The sequence below is a fragment of the Taeniopygia guttata genome, chromosome 1A (genome assembly GCF_048771995.1).
Source record: "Taeniopygia guttata chromosome 1A, bTaeGut7.mat, whole genome shotgun sequence".
Lineage (NCBI taxonomy): Eukaryota > Metazoa > Chordata > Aves > Passeriformes > Estrildidae > Taeniopygia > Taeniopygia guttata.
Genome location: NC_133025.1, coordinates 50,812,398 through 50,834,399, shown reverse-complemented (window position 1 = coordinate 50,834,399; position 22,002 = coordinate 50,812,398). Strand labels below are relative to the sequence as shown.

The window sequence follows — 22,002 nt, the reverse complement described above, 5'->3', positions numbered from 1 at the left end:
CTCGGCAATCTGTCCCAGTGCCTCACCACCCTCACAGGGTGGTGAGGCACTGGGACACCCTCACCACCCTCCTACCGGGAGTATCGGGAGTCCTTCCTACTCACACTGGGCTATGGAAAACTAAAAACTCATCGCCACGGGCTTTCCAGGACTTGGGCATCGCTCAGGCTCGCGGGTGCTCTGCACGAGCTCGGCGTGGTTGCAGAAAGCGGCGGAGGCTCTCGGCGGCGGGAGCCCCCAGGTTCCTGCGGCCGGGGCGGAGGGCCAGCAGCACCGGGGACCCGTCGGCTTGCACACACCGCCCTGCCCCGGCAGCCGCGGCCGCGGCACGCCTCACTCAGCCCGCGGCACGGCGGGGCCGGTCCGGGCGGCGGCCGCTGGCGTCACGGCGGGGCCCGCCCCGGCCGGCGCGCGGTCACGTGAGCGGCGGCGGCGGCAGCGTCAGCTGATCGCGGCGCGGCGGCGGCGATGGACTTTCTGCTCGGGAACCCCTTCAGCTCCCCCGTGGGGCAGCGCATCGGTGAGAGCCGCACCCGCGCCCCCCTACCCTCCCCGCGCCCCCGCTCGCCCGTCCGGACCCACGCCCCCGGGGGCGTCCGCCGGACCCTTCCTCGGGGAAACGCCGGGCCCCGCCTCCGCGGCGGGACCAGCGGCGCGCTGGCCAATCAGGGGAGAGTTCTGCTCTGACTGACGGGTGCTGCTGACCAATAGCGGGTTGCACAGCCCGAGGCGGCTCCGGCGGGGGCCCCGCCAGCCAATCCGGGCGCGAGGGGGTCTCGGGGTGGCAGGGTGAAGTTTGCGCATTTAAAGGGGCCGCGGGCCGGTGGTCCGCGCCACGCCCCCCCGGCACCGCCGTGCCCCGTGATTGGCTTGGGGCCATTCCCGCACGCGCCTCTTCGGGGGATTCGGGGTGCTGCTGATTGGCTGGGCTCCAGCCAGGGCAGCCTATCGCGTCCGGGCGGGAACGGGGCGCGTGACCCGCGGCGGCACGAGGGGCGCCGCGAGACCCCGGGGCTGTGGGACGGGTCAGCGGGGGCTGAGGGGACACCGGGGCTGAGGGGACACCGGGGCTGTGGGATGGGTCAGCGGGGGCTGAGGGGACACCGGGGCTGAGGGGACACCGGGGCTGTGGGATGGGTCAGCGGGGGCTGAGGGGACACCGGGGCTGAGGAGACACCGGGGGCTGAGGGGACACCGGGGCTGTGGGACGGGTCAGCGGGGGCTGAGGGGACACCGGGGCTGCGGGGACACCGGGGCTGAGGCGACACCGGGGCTGAGGGGACACCGGGGCTGAGGGGACACCGGGGCTGTGGGACAGCAGCCTCAGGCTGGGCTGGCCCGGGGGTATGCAGCTTGCCCAGTCAGAGCAGTGTCCCCTACCCGAAGGACTCAAGCGCTGGGCAGCTGGGAGTGTTTGCCCGCCCTGAGCTGTGGGATGTGGTGCCTGGCAGGGCCATGCCCTGGCTCCTGCAGCACGAGCTGGCTCACAGCATGGAGCCCCAGCTCGGGCAATGAACACAGCACCCACCCTGTGCCCTGGCGGGCCCACGGGCACTTGGTGTCCTGCAGTCCCTGTGCTCAGGGCAGCTTGGGGAACGTGGGAGAAGGAGGTGACCTGAGAAAGTGGAGCAGAGATGCCGCACTTAGAGAGAAGAAGACCGTCAACAGCTGCACTACTGTCAGAACAAGGCTGCAGTTCTTAAAATGCTTAGAATGAAGACTCTCTGTTCTCATGTTGTGTTGCCTGGGGGCCTTGAGGTGGTGCTTGAAGGTTGATGCCCATTTAAACTCTCCACTTGTAAGTTTATGCACTTGCTCATTCTTGCTGTTCATTGCTTGTCAGACCTTTGTTATGTGCTGTGAACATCCAGTCCCACATTCAGTCTTTTTGGTGTCCTTGCATAGGTGAATAGGAGGCTGTGCCAGGATGGAAAGAGAGTAAGCAGCTGCTTTAACTCATGCTTTTATTATAATGATTTTTAGAGGTTACCCTAACACTGTCCCAAAATGTGTCAGACGCATTGTGATGTGCCACTCTGCTGTTGGGATTGATAGGTGAGAAGCATTACAGCCAGGTGGTGGAAGATTCATCAGGGAAAACTCTGTGTTATCAAAATCCTCCAGATGATCTTCAACACACCCCCAGAAGAACATCATATGTTTCATCAGACATTCCAGGAGAAACCATCTCCTGCCCTTTCCTGAATTAATGCTTTTTGTTCCCTCAGTGAGTGTATCAGATACGTCCTTGTGTTTGGGTAGAGGCTATCTGAAGGTTGCCTCACAGATCTTTTGGTCAGTTTAACAACCAGATTGTAAGTGGGTTATACCTTTAGGCTTTGTTTCAATTAAATAAGGAATTCCCAAGCAACAAACCAACAGCAAAGAAGAGGAAAAAAGAAAAGATATTTCAAAAGTGTTGTCCGAGAGGAGCTGATAAGCAGAAGTTTGATACTAGGGAGATCTTACTGACTGGGGGTTGATTGGGGTTATGGGAGTCCAAAGAGGTGGAGGAATTGCAGCGTATGAGAAAGGAGCTCTGTGGAGGACTTGAAAGGGGTGTTGATGGAAAATATTAATATTTTCTCCTTTTGAACATTGCCTATCAACATCCTGGGGACGTGGATAAATGCTATCTTCCCTGCTTAATTTGGGACGCAAACATGGCTCCCCCAAACTCGTTTGGTAGGTCTGTGGCAGCTGCGTGTCCAACCTATGAGCCTGATCACAAAACCTGCACAGTGCTATTGCCCTGGGCTGTCTGCAGAAAGATAATGCTGTGCCCTTGTAAATTATTTGGGCAAAGTCATGTATGCTTGATACAGCTTATGAAGTCTAAAATAGCTTTAGATGAAGGCAAAGGGAAAAAAAAAGTCCTCTGTGGCCAATGCAGTAATGTTCTCAAATTCCTTCATTAATGTTAATCTAGTAAGACCCATTTATTTTGCTGACTAGGAAAGCAATGCTCAGATAATCTCAGTGATCTGTCACAGAATGAGTCAGTTGCAGAGGAGTAGGTTTTCTTGTTTCTTACTCACAGTTCTGAGATTTAGTCACAAAAGTTGCCTCTCCTGTTTTTGCACCATGATGTCTCTTCCCAAGTAAGAAGAATACAGACTTGCTTGTTTGGGGCTTTTTGTATTTGTTTCTGTTTTGTGGTGGTTTTTTTTAAACACCAGTGGGAAAATTTTCGAAGAGTGATAAGGCATCATAATTCAGATTCCCCTCTGGAAAGGGAAATCCACTATGCCTCCGTCTAGGATCTAAGAGAAGGTTTTTTTCATTTTCAAAATGGAAAATCTAATTCCAAGGAGGTGAATTGTCTCTGAGGGAGAGAATGGAGAAGAAACCATGAATGCTTTCTGCTCACCCTGGAAGTCTAAAATAACTAGTAATTATAGCAATACCAAAAGGGACAGAGGCAGGTTATTTCAGTGAGTGAGAGCAGGCAAGGGATAGAAGTAACGGTGTAGCATGGAGATGACTGATGTTTTTTATGGATTGGGGTTATTTTAAGCATGAGCACCAGGAAAAGTTGAGACTGTAAAGAGAGAGCAAGTAAGAAAGGCTCCTGGGTGAGGAAGAGAGGCAGATGCAAAACAATATACCAGAAAAATCCCCACAACCTTTTGGATCCCACCTTGCAGGTGTTCCTGCACCCTTCTGTGGGTCCCTGCAAGGTTGTGCTTCTCAAAAAGGCATTGCCTTGTCTTCTGTGCCTCCTCTGTCTGGAGGAAAAGGGGCAAAGGCAGCAGTTGAAGAGTCACTTGATCCCTGAGAATTTGAGCTGTTTCACAGGAAAGGAGCAGGAGTTCAGAGACGCACATGCCCACACCACTATGTCAGCACAGTCTGTATCCAAAGCCGTATCTCTGGTCTCTCTAGAATGCACGCTGTCCTCTCAGGCTTTGAGGGAAAGATACAGCTAAATGGTGAAGTCCTGACAGAGCTGGTGCTGAAGTTCCCTCAAGGGAAATAAAAGCATGAAGCTTGTACAGGATGCTGATTTGGGCCTGTGAGTTTGTGAACTGAAGGGAAGTTGGGAGAAGAGACATCTTGCATTGCTATCTGCTGAACCTAAGCTGTCTCATGCAATGAACTGCTGATATCCTCAGACGCCTGTTGAAATGGGTGAGAAGGTGCTTGATGGTTTGCTGAGGAACTTAGAGCCAGCAAGAAGCACTGCAGGGAGCTCTGTTTGAAGGCTTCACTTGGAGGAGGGGCAGAGTATATCACAGACAAAGGATTTCTGAGCAGTATCCAGCTGGTTGTGGGTGCTTCAGGTCTGGGGTGGGGAGCAAAGGGGACACAGTACCGTCTGTCCCTGGCTCCTGTACTTCCCCTTCTGACTGCAGTGGTGGTGTGCTGCTGCAGGGCCAGCTGAGTGGGATCCCCAGCTGCACAGTGTGCTCTCCCCTGACACCATGGCAGAGATAATAACCTTGAAAAGAAGCAAACTTGTGAAATGTACTCGTAGTACAAAGCAATGTACAGCTTCTTTGCGCCAGCTATGCCAAGTGTTCGGAGTTCTTTGTTATCTGCTGGTTCCAAATAACTCATCACCTAGCTGCAGTCAGCAGGAGCACCTCCAGTGCCGTGCAGGAAAAGAGCCGATGCTCTGGTTCAACCCATAGCACAGTCCTGCGCCGTTCTGGGTCAATCTGAGCAATTTGTGAGGCAGCAGACTGGAACCAGACAAACCCCAATGCTGTCACACCCGGAGAGCTGGACTGGCTGCCAAAACAATGTGGCTTTGGAGCAGCCCTATGAAGGGCCTCCTGTACATTCAGCAGCCGCTTGTTTTGGGGCTTGGAGGGGGATGGCATTCACAGGCTTGTGATAACCTCTGCCGGGGGAATTCTCTGCTGCAGGTCAGGCTCAGCTGGTAACACACACAAGTAGATGCTGCCTGATGAGTCCCACCAGGCAGTGTGTTGGGTTTGTGGCAGTGCCCTACCTCCTGTGCTTGCTCTTTTTAGGGACTTGTCGCTGTCCCCAGCCATCCTGGGCTCAGATTTCGTGCGGAGCAGACAGCTCATGTGCTAATTACAGCTCATGAAATGGGGCCAGCTACCCTGATCATTCATGTGACTAATTAGACTTTGTTTCCTTCCCTTCTGCAGGCTTCACAGAAGGGCAAAGTTCAGGATTTTGGAGAAAACTCCATGTGTTACTAGGCTTGGACAGTCCCTTACAGCTTGGAAGAGAGCAAGGAGGATTAGAAGGGCATTAGCTCCAGCTTTCCCAATGCCAGCTAGGCCAGGCCTTACTTTGTACTAGGTAAACTCAAGCCTTTTGTCCTTGGAATTGCCTCACGGTCAAATTCCTGTTTTCCATATGCTCTAATACTGCTCTTCCAGCTTTGCATTTTGTGACCCTGTGTTGTGTTTATGGCAGGTTTGCTGCTTTCCTGCAGCTCTCCCTTGATGAGTGTATGAACTGGAGTAATGGTAGCAGGATGGCCACCATATTGTGGGTTAACAGGGCCAGGGTGTGTCACTTCTGAGGAAGCCCAGTTTTCCCCTAAATGGCCAGCCAGGTGAAGGAGCATGCATGGTTTATTTACATTCCTTTCTGAAAAGTAAACCTGCTGCTCGACCTTGGCTGGACTGGTGCAGTTGGAGGGAAAGGGTGGTGGGGGGAGCAGGTTACAGGGTGCCGCCAAACATTGGGAAGTGAGGAAAGGGTGTTTGCAGATTCAATTCATGTTTGTGTACAATGCAAAGGAAGGTTGGAGAGATTTGAACAGCAAGGATTGATGGTTAAATGCAGGTTTTATTTTGTCCTTTGTTTCTTCTGTAGCTCAGAGCTTCCAGGCAGGCCCAGCCCTGTTCCCAAGTTGTGGCTTTTTCCTTCCATGTGCAGTGAGAAGAGTGGATGTAGACTTCACTTTGAGCAGAGCAACTCCTGTGTAGTGGATTTCTGTGATTCATTGCCAGTGGCAGCAAACAGTGCAGGGAAACTTCTGGCTTGTTCAAACCATGGTATGTCATGGGCAGGGGATCTCGGAGGAGAGTGCAAGTGAGGGGGGCTTTGTGACCACGTGAGCCAAACCCATCAGACTGACCTGAGCTGCAACCTGCGAAACCTGGAGCTCTGTACTGTGTGCTGATCCCAAAGGAGCCCCAGTGAAAAACATTTTCCCTCATGTGTTACCACATTTTCCCCATTGACTGGTACATGCCCTGGTGCACCAGACATGCCTATTGCCCTGGATGTATTCTCCACCACATCACCCAGTGCAATCCTTCCTCCTGTGCCTCACTGAGGAAGCTTGGATATGCCAGAGATCAGGATTCCTATGTAAAGTTAATACTCAAAGTTAAAAAAAATTTACCTGAATCAAGGAGCCTTAAGGTTATTCCAGTAATAGCCAGACCTTTAGAAAGGTGGAAGAGCATCAAGAACAGTCTGCCACTCTCCTTCCCTGTCTGCCCTCTTCCATCTGGCTGTGGCCACAATGTCATCAGCATAATCACTATGTAATCAATGCATTCTGTAGCCAACAGAAAAGGTGGTGGCTGGATTGTGATAAGATGCAGATAGTTTCACACTGTGGTGTGCAATCTGTGGCAGGGACACGTGTATGAAAGGCTGCATTGCACAGTGGTGTGAATAGCTCTGTGCCTGACCCTAAACAGAACATGATAGATGTGCTTACCCAGGCAGGAGTTTAAAAAATCTTCCCGTTAGGCCTTATCTCATTACTGTGTGAATGGGCATTTAATTTTATTCCTACACAGGGATCATTAGCTGCTGGGTCAAAAGCAGAAAAAGGCAGCTCTGCAGAGGAAGGACCTCTCAAAAGGGGTAAAGGACCCATAGCAGCAGGGGAGAGCTGCAGATTTTGCAGGGACAGGAGTTTTGAAAATGCAGGCATTTCTGTAAGTACCTTGCTAGGACTGAGCTCTCCTGAAGAGCACCTGGTAAGTGCTAAACAGGTCTGGCCAGTTTTATTTCTCTTGCCCCAGTGCTAAGTCAAGTGTTTTGTAGGATGAGAGAGCTGGAAAGGATGGTTCTTGTCCTCTGCCCTCTGCTTGCCATTTGCTACATCTCTGTCTTTCCCTGTGGTCTCGGGAGTGCCTGGGTCCTTCTGGCCCCACTGGCCATTCTCTCCTGGTGGTGTCCCTAAAGGCATCAGTCAATGGCATGGCTAGGACTGAGACATGGATGATTACAGGGTGGAGACACTGGTGCTCCCAGTAATAGCTGCTCATTTCCCAAATCTCTGCCTTGAATAAATAACATCAAAGCTGACTGAGGAATTCCTAATTAAAGGGGACACAACCAAAGCTGGAACAATATTGCTTTGACTTCTGCCTGCAGTTTGCTTCTGCCCACATTCCCTAGAGGCCAGAAGTTCAGGGGAGAGGTGTAAATGTTAAGCAAGAGAGTTCCTGCTTTGGTTTTCTATGTTTGCTTGTTTGTTTTTATAGAGCTGGTGTACACAAAAAGAGGGGGGCTGATTCTTTTGTTTCCTTATGTGGTACAAACCAAGAATCAGAACTATTGGCATTAGATCAGTGTGAGCAGGTTGAGCTCACTGTTTCTGGCCTTGTGGTAACAAAGCAAATAAGCCCTGTTTTCCTTAGCTGTGGATCTGAAGTCATGCTGAGCCTCTTCCCTTCGTGTGCAGGACACTAGAGATCACAGAGTGTCTTTGTGTGTCAGCAGCACTGGTGGCATGGGTGAAGCTGGGCACCCACCATCCCAGCAGCATGCTCTGCCATGGTGACACCTAGTGGGGAGCACTTGGTGACCAGAATTTGCATATGGATCACATGTGCAAATGTTGTAGTGGCAGCCGAGGAGAAGCAGGAGAGCTCAGTCCCAATAAGCTTGTGAGAGCTTGACTTACAAGTGCCAGGGCTGCTCTTAACCTTGGTTTCTGTTTTCCAGAGAGAGCTACTGATGGGTCCCTGCGGAGTGAGGACTGGGCTCTCAACATGGAGATCTGTGACATCATTAATGAGACTGAAGAAGGGTAAGGGAGCTGGCAAGGGCCCATATCCAGTGGCAGGTCCCTGCATTCCTTGTAACAGCACATTCCTAGGCTGCAGTAGTAGCATGTACTGGTGGAGGTAATAAGCTAGGCTTCCCAGCAATCCCTGAGACAAGACTCTGCTAGGAGACCTAGAGACATAGTAAAGCTGTCAGAGCATTTATTAGATGCTTCTCTATAACCTTGGTGAGCGCTAGGAGCCATTCAAACAGGCCTTCAGGGTCCCCAGACAACCTTCTGTTCAAGCCAGGCTGCCTCCCATCTCCAGAAGGCATATTTGCATTTCTTCCACTTTGATTTATTCCCCCTTCATACCCTTTGCTCTCTTCTCTGGGAAAGTAAAAATCTAAAGGCTGGTCACTGAGAAGAGGGGAAAATCTCAGGCTGCTATTCAGTCCTCTTACTGTGCCTGTCTTTCTTGGGTTTCTTCTCAGGTATTTTCATGTACAGTCACTCAAAAACACACAAAGTGGGTGGGGGAGCTCTTGTCTCCCTTTCCCTGCAGGGAGATGTTCATCAGTCTGCCAGACTTGCTAACTCAGGAGCTGGGGATTTGCCAGTGAATTCAAGGGAGAATGCTCCTTCTCACAGTGGAAATGTCAAGAGCAGCATGTAAAAAAGAAGGTGCTACATGGAATAAAACATGTAGGTTTCACTCCTGCTGTCCTACCCCACAGTGATGTTGACAGAGGATTAGCAAGCCCAGTTTTCAGCTTCACAGTTGTATGGAAACAAAGTCAAACACCTCTACTTACAGATCTGTCACCACTCCTTTTCCACTATCCCCACGGTGCAAATACGCTGTCTCTGTCCACAGTTCTCAGGCCTGGGCTGTGGCCCCTTGTTTCAGGTCTGGACACCTGATAACACAGCTGGACAGGCTCTCCCATTGCCCTGCTAATGCCCATCCATTGACACCATGCTGCCCCACAGGCCAACACACTTCTGCCCTCCTCACTGCCTCAGTGTCTCCACCCCACTTTTCTCCTCCAGTGTCGGAATCTGTGGGTATTGGTGATTCCGAGATTGTAGAAAGTCTCTGTCTTTCTGCCCCGTTGCCAAAGAAGAAGCCATAATTCGTCTGTCCTGGTTTTCAAGGTTGTTTATTCTGTTTATCTCTAACATGTTCTGCTGCCCTGCCGCAGGTCTGTCCTGCAGGGCAGTGTGCGGGGCTCTGCCCCCAGTGGGATGTTACAAACATTATATACCAGAAACTATGTGTGCTATATTTACAATAATGTGCCAATATCTGTCACCTATGTTGAACAGTGTGTCCCCAGCCTAAACCAATAGAAAAATGCCAACACTACAGTGAAACATGGAGGGCATGAAGGAGAAAAAGGACAAGACACACCCAATTTCCTCCATCTTGTCCCCTTTGAACCCCTAATCTAGAAACCTAAAATTTTACTTTTGCACCCGTACCACACTTAATTATTACTCATATGAAACACTGAGAGGTTGTAATTCATCCTGTAAGATTGAAAACTCTTTTCCATGGACATAGATCAGAGACAGTGTCTCTCAGGGCTCTGTAGAGGGAGGTTCCTGACCCCCTGCCAGGGTCCCATGCCTTCCAGGGCAGCCAGAGGGAAGCTCTGGATTCCCACACTCCAGCACCACTCCTCTTCCAGCTCAGCTTCTCTTCCTGTGCTCTGCATCTGGTTAATTTGTGCCCTCTTAAGACCACAGTCGTCTGAGAACATGGTGTTTCTCCCTCTGAGAATGGTTAATGAGGCCCTGCAAGGCTGTTGGTCTCTTACCCACCTGCCCCATACAAGCAAGATTTTGCCAGTGTGTCTCCCCTGCAGGTTTTGAGCCTCCTTCTCTCCAGGGAAATGTTAAACAGCTCCTCTTTGAGTAACACAGGAATTGCTGCATCTTGGTCTCTTCTTCCTGTTTCTAACCCATACCAAGCTTTTCTGTGATCTCCACCTCTTCAGTCTCTCTGCCATGGGATTTTGCTTTACCCCCCAGGAGTGTGTTTCTAGCATTGTTTTTACTCTGTTCTCAAAGTGATGTTTGCAACACCTTGAGCTGTTGAAGACATCAGCACAGAGGCCTCTAATTTCAGTAACAGCACTCAGGGACATGGCTTAATGGTGGACTTTGCAGTGTGAGGTTTATGGTTAGACTTGATGACCCTAAAATGTCTTTTCTAGCCGAAATGGTTCTATGATCAGCCAGCCCCACTCCTCTTGTAGAATCACAAGCAAAAGCTGCTTTACCAGTCGCTGCTTCAAGCCATCCTGAAAACGTGGTGAGGAGGGACACAGAGTATGAGGCATCCAGAACCTGTGGCTGTTTTGCTTTGCTTCAACCTTCTGATCTTTCTTCATCTCATTTCTCCTTCAGGCCCAAAGATGCATTCCGAGCCATTAAGAAGAGAATTGTAGGGAATAAGAACTTCCATGAAGTTATGCTGGCTTTGACGGTGAGCAGTCAGGGCTCTTTCCCTGCTCTGTGATTACCCTGCTGTAAAGCTGAGTGCTGAACACAAGTCTTAGCACACATGTTGAACAGACACATATACCTAAAGTGAACAAGGCTAACACATGAGGGCAGAGAAGGCTATAGCTATTGCTTTATTGCCTTTGAAGGTCCTGGAGACTTGTGTCAAGAACTGCGGCCATCGTTTCCACGTCCTTGTGTCCAGCCAGGACTTTGTAGAAGGTGTCCTGGTGAGAACAATCCTGCCAAAGAACAATCCACCTGCCATAGTGCATGACAAGGTGCTGACCCTCATCCAGGTGAGCCAAGAAGCGCAAGCATCTGCACCAGTCCAGACAGTGTGTGTCTTTAGGTGTTTGTACAGAAGGCTGTTGTATGTGGTGATGGGCTGTCTCCTTCTCCCCAGTCCTGGGCGGACGCCTTCCGCAGCTCTCCAGACTTGACTGGTGTCGTTGCTGTCTATGAAGACCTGAGACGGAAGGGTTTGGAGTTTCCCATGACTGATCTGGACATGCTGTCACCTATCCACACACCACAGAGGGTATGGGAGCATTGCTGAAGAGAAGAATGTTGGGCAGCTGCTGTTCTGGAGCAATGAGGGGATTTTAGGAACTCTGCCTTGAATTTAGAGGGTTTTGGGTGGTGAGAAGCTCCAGGACAGCCAAGAGCTGTTGGAACCAGATGGGGAACTGCCATCTATATTTCTCCTCTAGTTGCACTGCCCTGTCAAGTGTGTGTGTCTAACATCTCCTCTCTGTCACTTTCCCCACCTTTGTAGACTGTGTATAGCTCCAACTCTCAATCTGGACAGAACTCACCTGCAGTCAACTCCCCTCAGCAGATGGAGTCCATCCTCCACCCTGTCACCCTGCCCCCCGGGAGGGGCACGTCCAGCGACGCGCCCATCACCCCCACACCAGAGCAGGTAAGTTGGACACAAGTCTCAGGATGTTGCTGACTCTTCCTGTGTTTGAAGCTATTTCACAAACACTGTTCTGGGACTGCAGTACTGGTCCTGCCCCAGCCTCTGTCTTCTAGGAGCTGTTTCTCTAAAACACAGTCCTTCAGAGCTCCCCAGAGCTCCCTTGTGGTTACAGTGATGAGCTGGGATACTGCAACCGTGGAGTGGTTATGTTTCCCTAAAACAGGGCTGCTGGCAGGTAGAGGGGAGTGGGGAGCTGAGACACGATACCTCCTTATCATCTTTGTTTATATTGCCTCACTGCTTACTTTATATGAATCAACCCTGTCTGGCTATGTGGTTTCCAAAGTCTAGGGCTTCCTCACTTGTTTCCCCATCCTCTCTTCTCCTTCCTCACCCTGACTTCATATGACACCATGTTCAGCACCAAACCCCTAGCTGTCAGTATTTTGCATTCCCTTGCAAAACAAAGGGTAGAATCTGTTCTAAAGAGGCTCATTAGCAGCTTGTTAACCAGAGGACTAAAGCTTCAACTGCACACTTAGCTGAGGCTCTCCTGTTGAATGGGAATAAATTGTTTTCCCCTCTCTTACACCATTTTGGAAATTAAACAATTTAAATGGCTACCATATGGGATCTGTTAGCTGAGGAGAGATTTGAATCATACCAGCAGCTTGTGCTGGCTATTAAAAATCAAGACTAGACTAGTGGCCAAGATCCCAGATGAGGGCCTGGCATCTGCTACCAGCAAATGAATTTGATGGTAAGTAATGGAGGGGTTTCCTGCGGGGAGCTCCTGAGAGCTAAAATGAGTGGTGACAAATGAACTCCCCAGTGGCTGTTCCTCCAGCTCTGTGAACAGGCATGCACACGTGGTGCCATTCCCTGCCATTCAGAGCTACCTCAGCTATGTCCCCACCCTCCCCTGGCAGAGTTGTCACTTCACTTCACTTTTGCAGATCGGGAAGCTGCGCAGTGAGCTGGAAGTGGTGAATGGGAACACAAAGGTGATGTCAGAGATGTTGACAGAGCTGGTGCCGTCCCAGGCCGAGCCTTCTGACCTGGAGCTGCTGCAGGTAAGGAACACTGGTCAGAGTGGAGGGCTGGCACATGCAGCATAATTTAGCAATGACTTGGTGGACCGAGGCCCAATGCATGCCAGGCATGGGGAACAACTGGACAGTTTAGTGTGGGGCTTATCAGGGAGTGAAAGGATAAGGGAGACACAGACAGGTAGAGTTTCAATGGTGGATGAAAATTACATTACCAAGACTGGAATTATCTCACAAGGGAACTTGTGTCCAAAAGGGCCTTTCTTTCTGGGTGATGTGTTACACAAAAAGCATACAGTTATTCCATATAAAGCTCAGACTCAATTTACCTCTCACACCAATATTTGTTGCCCATCAACAGTTTCTGATAGATCCCAGTAGCCTCTGGAGTCTGTGTTCCAGTCAGAATTCCAAATTTGTGAGTGCTCAGCCATAGTGTGGCCTTTGTGGGTCACGCTATGTGACTTTCCCCACCTGTGACTTGCTCTGCTTTGAACAGGAGCTGAATCGGACATGCAGAGCCATGCAGCAGCGAGTCCTGGAGCTGATTCCCCGTGTCCTCCATGAGCAACTCACCGAGGAGCTGCTCCTCATCAATGACAACCTCAATAACGTGTTTCTGCGCCATGAAAGGTACCTCTCTCCTTCCCTCTCTTCCCTGCTCTCCCACAAGACTCTACTGCCCTTGAAGGCTGGCCCACCCTTTTGATCTGCCCAAGAGTATAGTACTTGAGACGTATCAGTCTGTATCATCCATCTTTGAAAACAAAGCCTGTTCTCAGTTTTTGCTGACTAATTCCTGTCTCTTCAAAGCTGCTGTGTAAGTTCCTAATGGTTATAAAGATGTCCCTGTGGCATAACCCAAAAGAAGGAGGCAATGGCATGGAAAGAGCTGGTTTTCTAGCTCTGAGGTCAGATGGGGACAGAAAGAAATTACCCAGATGGGATCAGCACTGCTTTTTTTTTCTTCCATTTCAACAAACACATCTTTGCTAGCTCATCCCCAGATGAACTGTAAGGAGAGCTGTTGGTTATGAGTAACTGTGGAATTGTGGAATGAGTAACTGAGAAGCTTTCTTACACCACCTCTCAGGAGACATCAACTCTATGGGTCTTGCTGGGGACTTGAGGGGGAATTGGGCCCTGAGCCATAGTTCCCTTTTCCTAGTGGGTAGGAAAGGGCAGACTGTGCCAAGTCTTATAAAAAAATCTCTTGGGCTGTGGGTGAATGGGCCCACACTGCTGAAATGCATCCTGTCGCTTTTCTTGCAGGTTCGAGCGACTTCGGACAGGACAGCCTGTTAAGGTAACTCAGAGCAACTGCCCCTCTGTGCAGCTTGGTTTGCATCCTGCAGGTCCAGCAGTGCCCTGCTGGCTTGGAGGGAGGTTCAGTCTGCCCCACTTAGGCAGACTTGGGCTTTGCTATCCCTGCCAAGCTGCACCAGAGCACCTAGTATGTGGGACACCCCATTTCTCACTGCAAACCTCTCCTGCCCTGCCCAAAGAGCAAGAGCAGAGCAGCAGCAGTTATGGTTATTGAATAGTGAGATGCCAATTCCCATATGAGCCTACTCTGAGCACCTCCCTGTCCTCTGAATCAGCATCCACCCTACTTACTGACATCCAGCAGAGCTGGGAGGCTGGCTACCCAGGCATATGCTGCCCTGGGGACACTATTGCCAGCCAGTTCTCTGAACACTGCCCCTCTTCTCCCTCTTCACAGCTGATACCTTTCAATGGGTGCAGAAGGGCTTTCCTCTCCAGTATCAATTATCTAGGATTGTAGGGTCAGGGTATTCAAGCTTCAGAAACTCTCCACCATATTCTTTTTTCTTCTTCCAAAGGCACCAAATGAGGCAGAGAACAGCTTGATTGACCTGGGACCCAATGCTCCTTCAGCACTGAAACAGCCTGAAGTCACCAGCAACCTTTCCTCTCAGCTGGCTGGAATGAGTGTGTTGCTATGCGGTTTTCCCCTCAGTCTTTTTCCTGGGCTGCTTTGGAAATCCTTTCCAGCCCAAATTTATCTCCCAAAATTATTTAGTCAGATTCCTAGAGTAACCTAGAGAAATGCCATGTGTTTTCAACTAATAAACTCATGAAGAAACTTGTATATGCCCCAAGGCACTCAAGCATATGTCCTGGCATCCTCACCTCACATAGTGCAGGAGTGGCCATGACTTAAGAAGGACTTCAGCATTAGTCTGTGGCTAAGGACCTGGCCTTCCAGCAGGACTGGGGATAAAGTTGCTCCCTCTGCAATGCCTGGTAGCATTGCCTACTTGCCTCTCTTGTTGTGTGATGTAAGGCTCACCACTGAGGTCTGGGAGAAGCAGAGCAGCTGAAGCTATGCTGCAAAGGCAGCCATGAGCATCTTGGGCCCAGGACCCCGGATTTGACAGGTTGTTTACTCAAAAAACCTGATGGGTCCTGGGAGTTCTTCAAGACATACCAACAGCCTATGTGGCACTGCCTGGATGCAGTTGCAGAAAATAGGCACCAGACTGTTTTTACAGACAAGCCAGCTCTGGTATTTTTCAAGTCAGGTATTTTTTGGATGACACATGAGTCATGAAAATCCACTCATCTGTCTCAGAGGTGCTTGCCCAGAAGCACAGGTTATTTTCTTCAGGAGGTTATGGAGCAATTCCCTCCAGAGTTGTCTAAGATGGTCAGGAACATCTAGCCTGCAGCATCAGTAAATTGATGCTGCTGCTTCTGTTGAAACTGAGCCAAAAATATCTATTGAGTGGGCAAAGAAACATCTTCTGTTACTTCACCTACGAGTGCACACATGTATAGACTGCTGTAGCTGAGGAGCAGAATGGAGGGGTGGGCCTAGAGTAGTTTAGCCTGTTCTCATGACAGTTTTCCATCCAGCACTCTCCAAGCCCACAGTCTTCAATTTACTGTTCTGTGCTGCCTGCTCACCCTGCTCTCTCTCCCACAGACCTGGGCTCAAGCAGCGTAAGTGCAGGGCTGCACTCCCTCGACACTTCTGGCAAGCTGGAAGAAGACTTTGACATGTTTGCCCTGACCCGTGGCAGCTCGCTGGCTGAGCAGCGCAAAGGGTGAGTGGAGCAGCTCACTCTGTCCTGTTCTGCCTTCTTGCAAAGGATGAGGGCTCAGCGAAAATGAGGCCACACCTCGACCAGCAGCAGTTCCTGGGAGACAGCAGGATGAAACAGGACTGCACTCTTCACATGCACAGTGTTTGTACGATGAGCTCTATGCTCCCAGTCCTTCTTCCTGTGCCATCATCTCCCCTTCATGGTGTCCTCTGGGTATGGGAAGAAGGAATTGGTCTCCCGCATGTTCTGGGAGATTCAGCATCTGGGGATGAAGGTGTGAAGTGGGACTGGCTCAGTTTTCTTGCCGGCCTCTGAACTCATGTGTCCTGACTGGGGTGATGTTGAATTTGAGAATTGCTGAGTACTGGTTCAGCCTAACAGACTGTATTGAGTGCAGGAGTGCAGGAAGAGTGCAGTCACTTGTGGCTTGCAAGAGGGCACTGTTCTGTGCCTCAGCTTCCCTGTTGCCAAGTGGGACCGATGTTTCTTCCTCCATGGTGTGGTTGAGACCTCCTAGTGTAAAGCACTAAGAGCTGGGTCTCCATAGTACTGACTGAACTGAAGAGGCCTTCTCCACTGCAGAGAGGATTCCTGAATCCTTTTTCTGGAGGAGCTGGCAAGAGCTGTGCTGACCAAATCCCCTGGGTTTAGAGACTGTGGCTGATCTCATGCTGCTTTGCCTGGCAGAGCCATTCACTGCTCTCCAAGCAGTAGAGCCACAGGCCCATCACTGCCTCGAGCCCTCCAAGGCCTGTGTTCCCTGCACTCCTGCAGCCACTGGAGTGCCTTGTTCTGCAGGTGGCCAGTAGCTAGTTAAGGTATATGTGTCAAGTTGATGTCTCCTTCCATTCCTCTGCCTCAGACTGTTTCTCGTAAATGTGGTGGGGAAACCTATGGCCCACACGTGACTTCATGTGTTTTGTCCCTGGATTTCCCCACTGCTTTTAGTGTGGGTTGTGCTGCCTGAGGACAGAGGCAGTCCAGCACAAAAACAGTTGTATCAACAGCACCCAGTCTGGGGCTGAAACCAGAGCCACTGGTATGTGCTCAGTCCTGGAGTTCTGGACAGAGGTGGAATTGTATCCTCTCTGCTGTAGCAGTCCCTAACAGGCTGAGGCTTATGATCTCTGCACAAGTAACAAGACATCATCTATTTATTCCTCACTGCCCTTCGTCTGCCTGCACTTGCACTCCTGCCAGGTAACCTCTAGTGGCTCAGGCTTCACATTTCACTGAGAGCCTCTGCTCTCAGTGTCTCCCTTCACTTGAACAGACTCATTACTCTACAGCTCCCAAACAGGACATGCTGGTAGAGCCTCTGGGGGTTGTTTTTGACCCCCATGCTTCATGTGTGTCTCAGTGAGGCAGTGCTTAAAGCACTTCAAGCCTTTTCTGCCATTCTTCCTCATCAGTGGCATGATAGCAGCGCTGTACTTCATCCTGGATGCCATTGTCCACAGCGGCCCCTTCACTGATGAGCACTTCTTCGAGAAGTTTGAGCGGCGGTGGCCCAAGCCCCTGGCCCCCAACAAAAACAGCTCTACTTGATGGTCTGCTGGATCTGTGGGATTGGGCCTGGGAGCAGCTGGAGAGGAAACTTGTGGACAGTTTCTGTGAAAGGCTTCGTTTTCCTAGCATGGAGAGTTTTCCCCACTCGGCATGGATCAAATGGTGATGTGTGGCATTATCATCTGTGGTAGCAACCTAGAGGGACACAGGATTGGGATGAGGGAAATTATGGGTGAGACATGTCTGTATGTGGAAAGAGGTTGCTGTAATGGTGCATTTGGAAACCTAGAAGCAACACTAGGCTCCTCTGATCATCCAGTCTCACCTATGGCCAGCATAGGCCGGTGAGCCTCTGCCACCATCACTTCTTGTGTGGTATTAGTTAAAGAGATGTTTTTGAGCTGTTTGTGTCTGTGAAGATGGGTGACTGTGTAGGTGAGGGCTTGTTGCTCAAATCCTTTCTAAAATATCTGTAATATTCTGGTCAGTCTGTGTTAGTTTTCTCTATAGTCCACCCCAAATAAGGTGAGTGTTGTGGTTAATGCACCTAGCTCTGTAAGTCTGTGTCCTAGTTTTCATATAAGTCCTTGTCATCCTGTCAGTGTGCCAGGGTTGTCCTGTTGTATCCCACAATGTTCCAGTGAGTAGATTAGTCTGTTTTGTGGTGGGCTACACCTTTAATAAGGGCTCTGCACACCTTTCTAGAAGCTCTTGGTAGCAGAATGACAAGGCATGGAAAGTTGTGCAGTCAGAAGAACTGAACATGTGTTTAGGAGTTCCTGCTCTTCACTCTCAGGAATCTCATCAGCCTGTTGTCTCTCTTTCTCCTTCCAGGGTAAAATATGAAGACCCCCAAGCCACCAAAGGCCTTGCTGGTGCCCTGGATGCCCGGCAGCAGAACACGGGAGCGGTAAGTGGCCACAGCTTTTTCTGCATCACCAGGAATGGGAGTAACCTCCTGGCTCACCAAGGCAGTAAGGGTGCTGTCTGTTGGGAAAAAGTCAAGTGATGATAACTCCCAGTCTCCACCAACCTGCATTTCCTAGCTGGGCTGCATACCTCATTCGTTAAAGCCCTGAGGTGAGGAGCTGTGAAAAGTCTGGGGTTGCCTCAGACAGTTGAAGGATGTCTCTCTCCAGGGAAATTTCCACCTGGAAATGTATGTTTTATTCCTCTTCAGCAAATTTGCAAGTCCAGTCACCTTCTCTCTGCAATCAGAGAAGTAGGCCACCAGTATTAGTATATTCTTTCCCTCACCTTAATCCCACTGCCTCCCCTCTCCCTCACACTGCAATGCAGACTCTCTGTTATCCAGGGGGAGTCTGGTGCCTCTAGTGATGGAGCCCAGCTGACAAAGTGGATGATGCGTCAAGGAATGGTGAGATCTGAGGTCATGGAGGGCCAGCAGGGAGGGAAGAGGCTGGGGCTGCTGAAACAGAAGTGTCACTGGCACAGCACATGAGGATGCACAGCAGACATCAGCAGATACTGCTAACTGAAATGGAGCAGCCCTGGGCTGGGCCAGTAGTGGAGACCAGGCTTGGGAAGGAAGCAGGCAGTGTGCCAGTCCTTCCTCAAGTAAACATAGGTGTAGGAAAAAATCCTAGGAGCTCTGAAGCCAAGAGAGCATGTGCCACTCTGAGCTAGAGGATGGCCTGTTTTGGGGTGGGTGTCTGAGACAGAGGCAATAGCTGGTGGCATCATGAGGGCAGCTGCTGCCATTAATTCTCCTTGCAGTCTCTCCTCCTTAACATGAGGTACCTCATTTGAAGGAAAACACATTCTGACCTGTTGAGAGCCTCCTCCTGTAGCTAGTGATTGAGCTTTCAGGCATTTGAATTTGGTCTTTTGGCAGCAGGAATTCCTGCAATTACACTCCCTCAGGCACACAGAGGCTTTGACAGCTCCTGGGTCTGAAGCTTTTTAGCCTGTCTTCCTGTAATGGGCACAGCCCAGGCTGATGTCTGCTCTAGGAAGTTTCCCCACATGCTGTACAGTTGGCTTGAATGCACTTCTATCCCAGAGAGATAATCTCTGGGCAGGCAAAGCCAGTTTGCTTTGAAACTTCCCTAATCTCACACATCCTCTTCTGTTCCCATTCATCCATCTGCCATCTGTGATAACTATCTGTGCTTGCTCCCTGGTTTGAGGAAATCTGCCTGTCTCTGGTACGAAGGTGTTGCTCTTTTTCTTGGTCTTGGTGTTTTCCTGAGGGCAAGGGAGCTATATATATTAGAAAAGTAAGAAATAAGTTCCCACAAATACTCTCTCATTATTCTGCTTGGGGAGCTTCTTCCAAGGCTGCTTCTTGCTCAGCTTTGTTCAGGAGTTCATGACTGGAGAAAAGAATCTGGGGTTTTGAATCAGACTTCGTTTCTTTCAAGGTACCTCTGTCCATTAGGAATATGTCTCTTTGCTGTTTAAATTGATCAGGACCATGAATTCTTCTGAGCTAGCCTCATCCCTAAGTAAAGTTTAATTGTAGATGACTTCCTCTTTGATGGGTCTGTTTCAGTAGTTTAGTGTGCTATCAAATCCTGCTGTGCCCCATGATTATACCAGGGAATCAGTTCTTGGCAGGTGTCTTTCCCCCTTACTGTGCTGTCAGACCCGGCACCTCCAATATCTTCAGCACTGCAGACTTTGACATCAGACTGTCACTGGTTTGTAGAGGGAGAAGGTGTAGAGAAATGTCTCTTGTTCTCTGGCTGCCTACACAAGCAGCCAACTTCCACCTAGTGGGTCCTCACCAAAAAGCAAAGTCTGGTCCAGTCCTAATATCCCAAAGCCAGCCACCAAACCACAGATGCTTTTAATGGCATGTATCCTGAAAATTGCGTGTCTGGGCATGGATGGACAGAGGAGGCAGGTAAGCAATGGCACTGGTAGCTGGGAAAGCTTTGCAGTGGCACTGGCTGGATTTGGATGGGCCTGAGCTGACTGAACAGTGGAGCGAGAGGCTGAGCTTCTGAGTTGGTCTTTCTTTTTGCATAGTGGATTCACTGGAACATCCTCTATTTTCTTGGCCTCACTGCCCTTTTTTTTTTTTGTCCCAGGTACCAGTTCCTCAAGCCAATTTCATGGAAGACATAGAAAAGTGGCTCTCCACTGATGTGGTAAGTGAGGGGCTGCCTTCTTGGAGCCAGCAGTCCTGCTGGAGTTGTCTGTGGGGCTGGATTTCTGGCAGTGTATAAACAGCACTGGCACAGACTGCTGGGAGGGACCAGGGAAGGAAAAGCCAGGGATACAGGCTTTGGGATACCACAACAGTATCATCAGCCTTCTAAAAGCCATAACTAATGAACTGAGGCTCAGGGCGCCTCCAACATGTCTGTACTGTGGAAGTAGGGGCAACACTGTCCTGTCTCTCCGTGTGCAAAGAATCCCATCTGTGAGATGCCTTTGCCTACCTTTCTTCTAACCATGCCCTTCTCTTTCTTTGCTAGGGAGAATCAGAGGATCCAAAAGGTGTCACCAGTGAAGGTGAGATGTGCCAGCCACCTCTTGTCGTTAATTGTTCCTGGCAGCACTTTGGCTCTTCCACAAACTTCTCTCTTTGCTAATGCTCTGCTCTTCTCTTGCCCTCAGAGTTTGACAAATTTCTGGAAGAGCGAGCGAAAGTTGCAGACCGCCTCCCCACTTTGTCCAGCTCCTCAGGAGGGACATCTCTGTCCCCTCCTGCTGCCAGTCATCATCGGAAGCAAGCAAAGGAAGATGATGCTATGTTTGCCTTGTGAATGCTATGGACCGGTGTGCTGTGGAGCAAGAGGCTGTGTGTGCTGTTTTGCTTGCCTCCAACCAGGGGCCAGCAGAGGAAGGACTCTGTCCCTTTCCTCCATTCTCTTCCTGTTTTTCCTTTGAGTTGTTTTTATTTTTAAGCTGCTTTCAGACTTCAGATAATCTTTGTTGTGTTTAGGAATATCATACAATAGACTTGTAAAGGGGGTTTCAAAGCTGCTAGAGAATGTGGGAGTTCAGTGGGCTTTTCTTATTATGGTACAGTGTGGGCAAAGCAGAAGCAGCTCCGGAAGAAGCTCCCCCGTCCTACTCTCCAGTGAGGTAGTTAGAGGTCTTGCCCAAGAAACAGAAGAGGCTGCAGTCTGCTGCTGAAATAATTCCTGCCTGCCTCTTTCCTCACCCCTCCCCTTGAATGTATCTCCAGCTCTCTGCCTGCCAGTGTTAGACTGGAAAGCACGGGTATGTGAAGCGTTACTGGTGGCTGAGGAAGAACACTAATGATAGAGGGACCCTGTTGCTCTAACCTCTCTTGCACAAGTGCTTGTGGTAGGCAACACCTTCCAGCTCACATCCCCTTCTCTTCCTCTTCCTCACTCCCTTTCCCCATCAGTTTATCCAGAATCCTACCCACAGCCCAGACGTTCCCATTGCACGACAGCCAGTCATCCAAGCCCTTGGCAGCACACAGGACTGCAAGTGGTACCCCAGGCTGAAGGGGCTGTCTCCCACGGGGTAAGATGTGCCTTCAGCAAACTATTTGCAATTAATTTAATTCTCCATTATCCTACTTTTCTCCCAGTGTGATCCTACCTCCCTCTGTCACTTCCACTGATGCCTTCCACCACATCGTGCCGTGGTGTGGGGAGTCTCTCAGAGCCAGGCCAATGCTACAGACTCCCTCAGGCTGGCTGTGTGTGCCAGGGTCACAGAGCTGCGTCCCCCTAAAGCAGGAGGCCCTTCCACCGGCACTCTTACACCACTGCGAACATGCTGCTGCTGCCGAAGCTGTTCAGCTGGTGAGCACAGAGGGGAAGCGAGACATCAGTCATCTCATGCCAGTAGAACAGCCCTGCAGCAGCCAGAAGCTCCTCTGCACATGGGGAGAAAAACCCTTCAGAGCAAACTGCACATGCTGCCCATTTGTAAATGAACGGCGGGGAGGAGGGTGCCAAGCTCAGGGGTCCTGCTCGTGGGATTTCTTGTTGAGCATGGGAGAGTTGTCCTTTTTTACTGCACATTAAAGGAGCAAAGACTTAA

At 50.4% G+C, this 22,002-nt stretch overlaps 1 protein-coding gene and 1 long non-coding RNA gene across 6 annotated transcripts in view; one reads left to right on the top strand and one right to left on the bottom strand.

Moving 5' to 3' along the window:
* Nucleotides 1-383, bottom strand: part of LOC116807704 (uncharacterized) — a 3,302-nt gene extending 2,919 nt beyond the window's left edge. Inside the window, exon 1 of the long non-coding RNA XR_012053554.1 lies at nt 105-383. This is a non-coding gene — a long non-coding RNA (uncharacterized lncRNA). The remainder of the gene's footprint in view (nt 1-104) is intronic.
* On the top strand, nt 383-22,002 carry TOM1 (target of myb1 membrane trafficking protein). Of its 5 annotated transcripts, none has more exons than XM_030263112.4 (16): nt 383-520; nt 7,900-7,984; nt 10,358-10,436; nt 10,603-10,752; nt 10,860-10,994; nt 11,232-11,378; nt 12,335-12,451; nt 12,927-13,060; nt 13,700-13,733; nt 14,272-14,380; nt 15,378-15,498; nt 17,842-17,917; nt 18,323-18,385; nt 20,064-20,123; nt 20,454-20,490; nt 20,596-22,002. In XM_030263112.4, the coding sequence occupies exons 1-16, from the start codon at nt 469-471 to the stop codon at nt 20,742-20,744; spliced, it is 1,548 nt and encodes a 515-aa protein (XP_030118972.4). In that variant the 5' UTR covers nt 383-468; the 3' UTR covers nt 20,745-22,002. The 5 variants fall into 5 exon arrangements, with proteins under 5 accessions (XP_030118972.4, XP_004175962.5, XP_030118973.4 ...); XM_030263113.4 differs by lacking the exon at nt 383-520 and adding an exon at nt 1,284-1,798; XM_030263110.4 differs by lacking the exon at nt 383-520 and adding an exon at nt 5,861-5,984.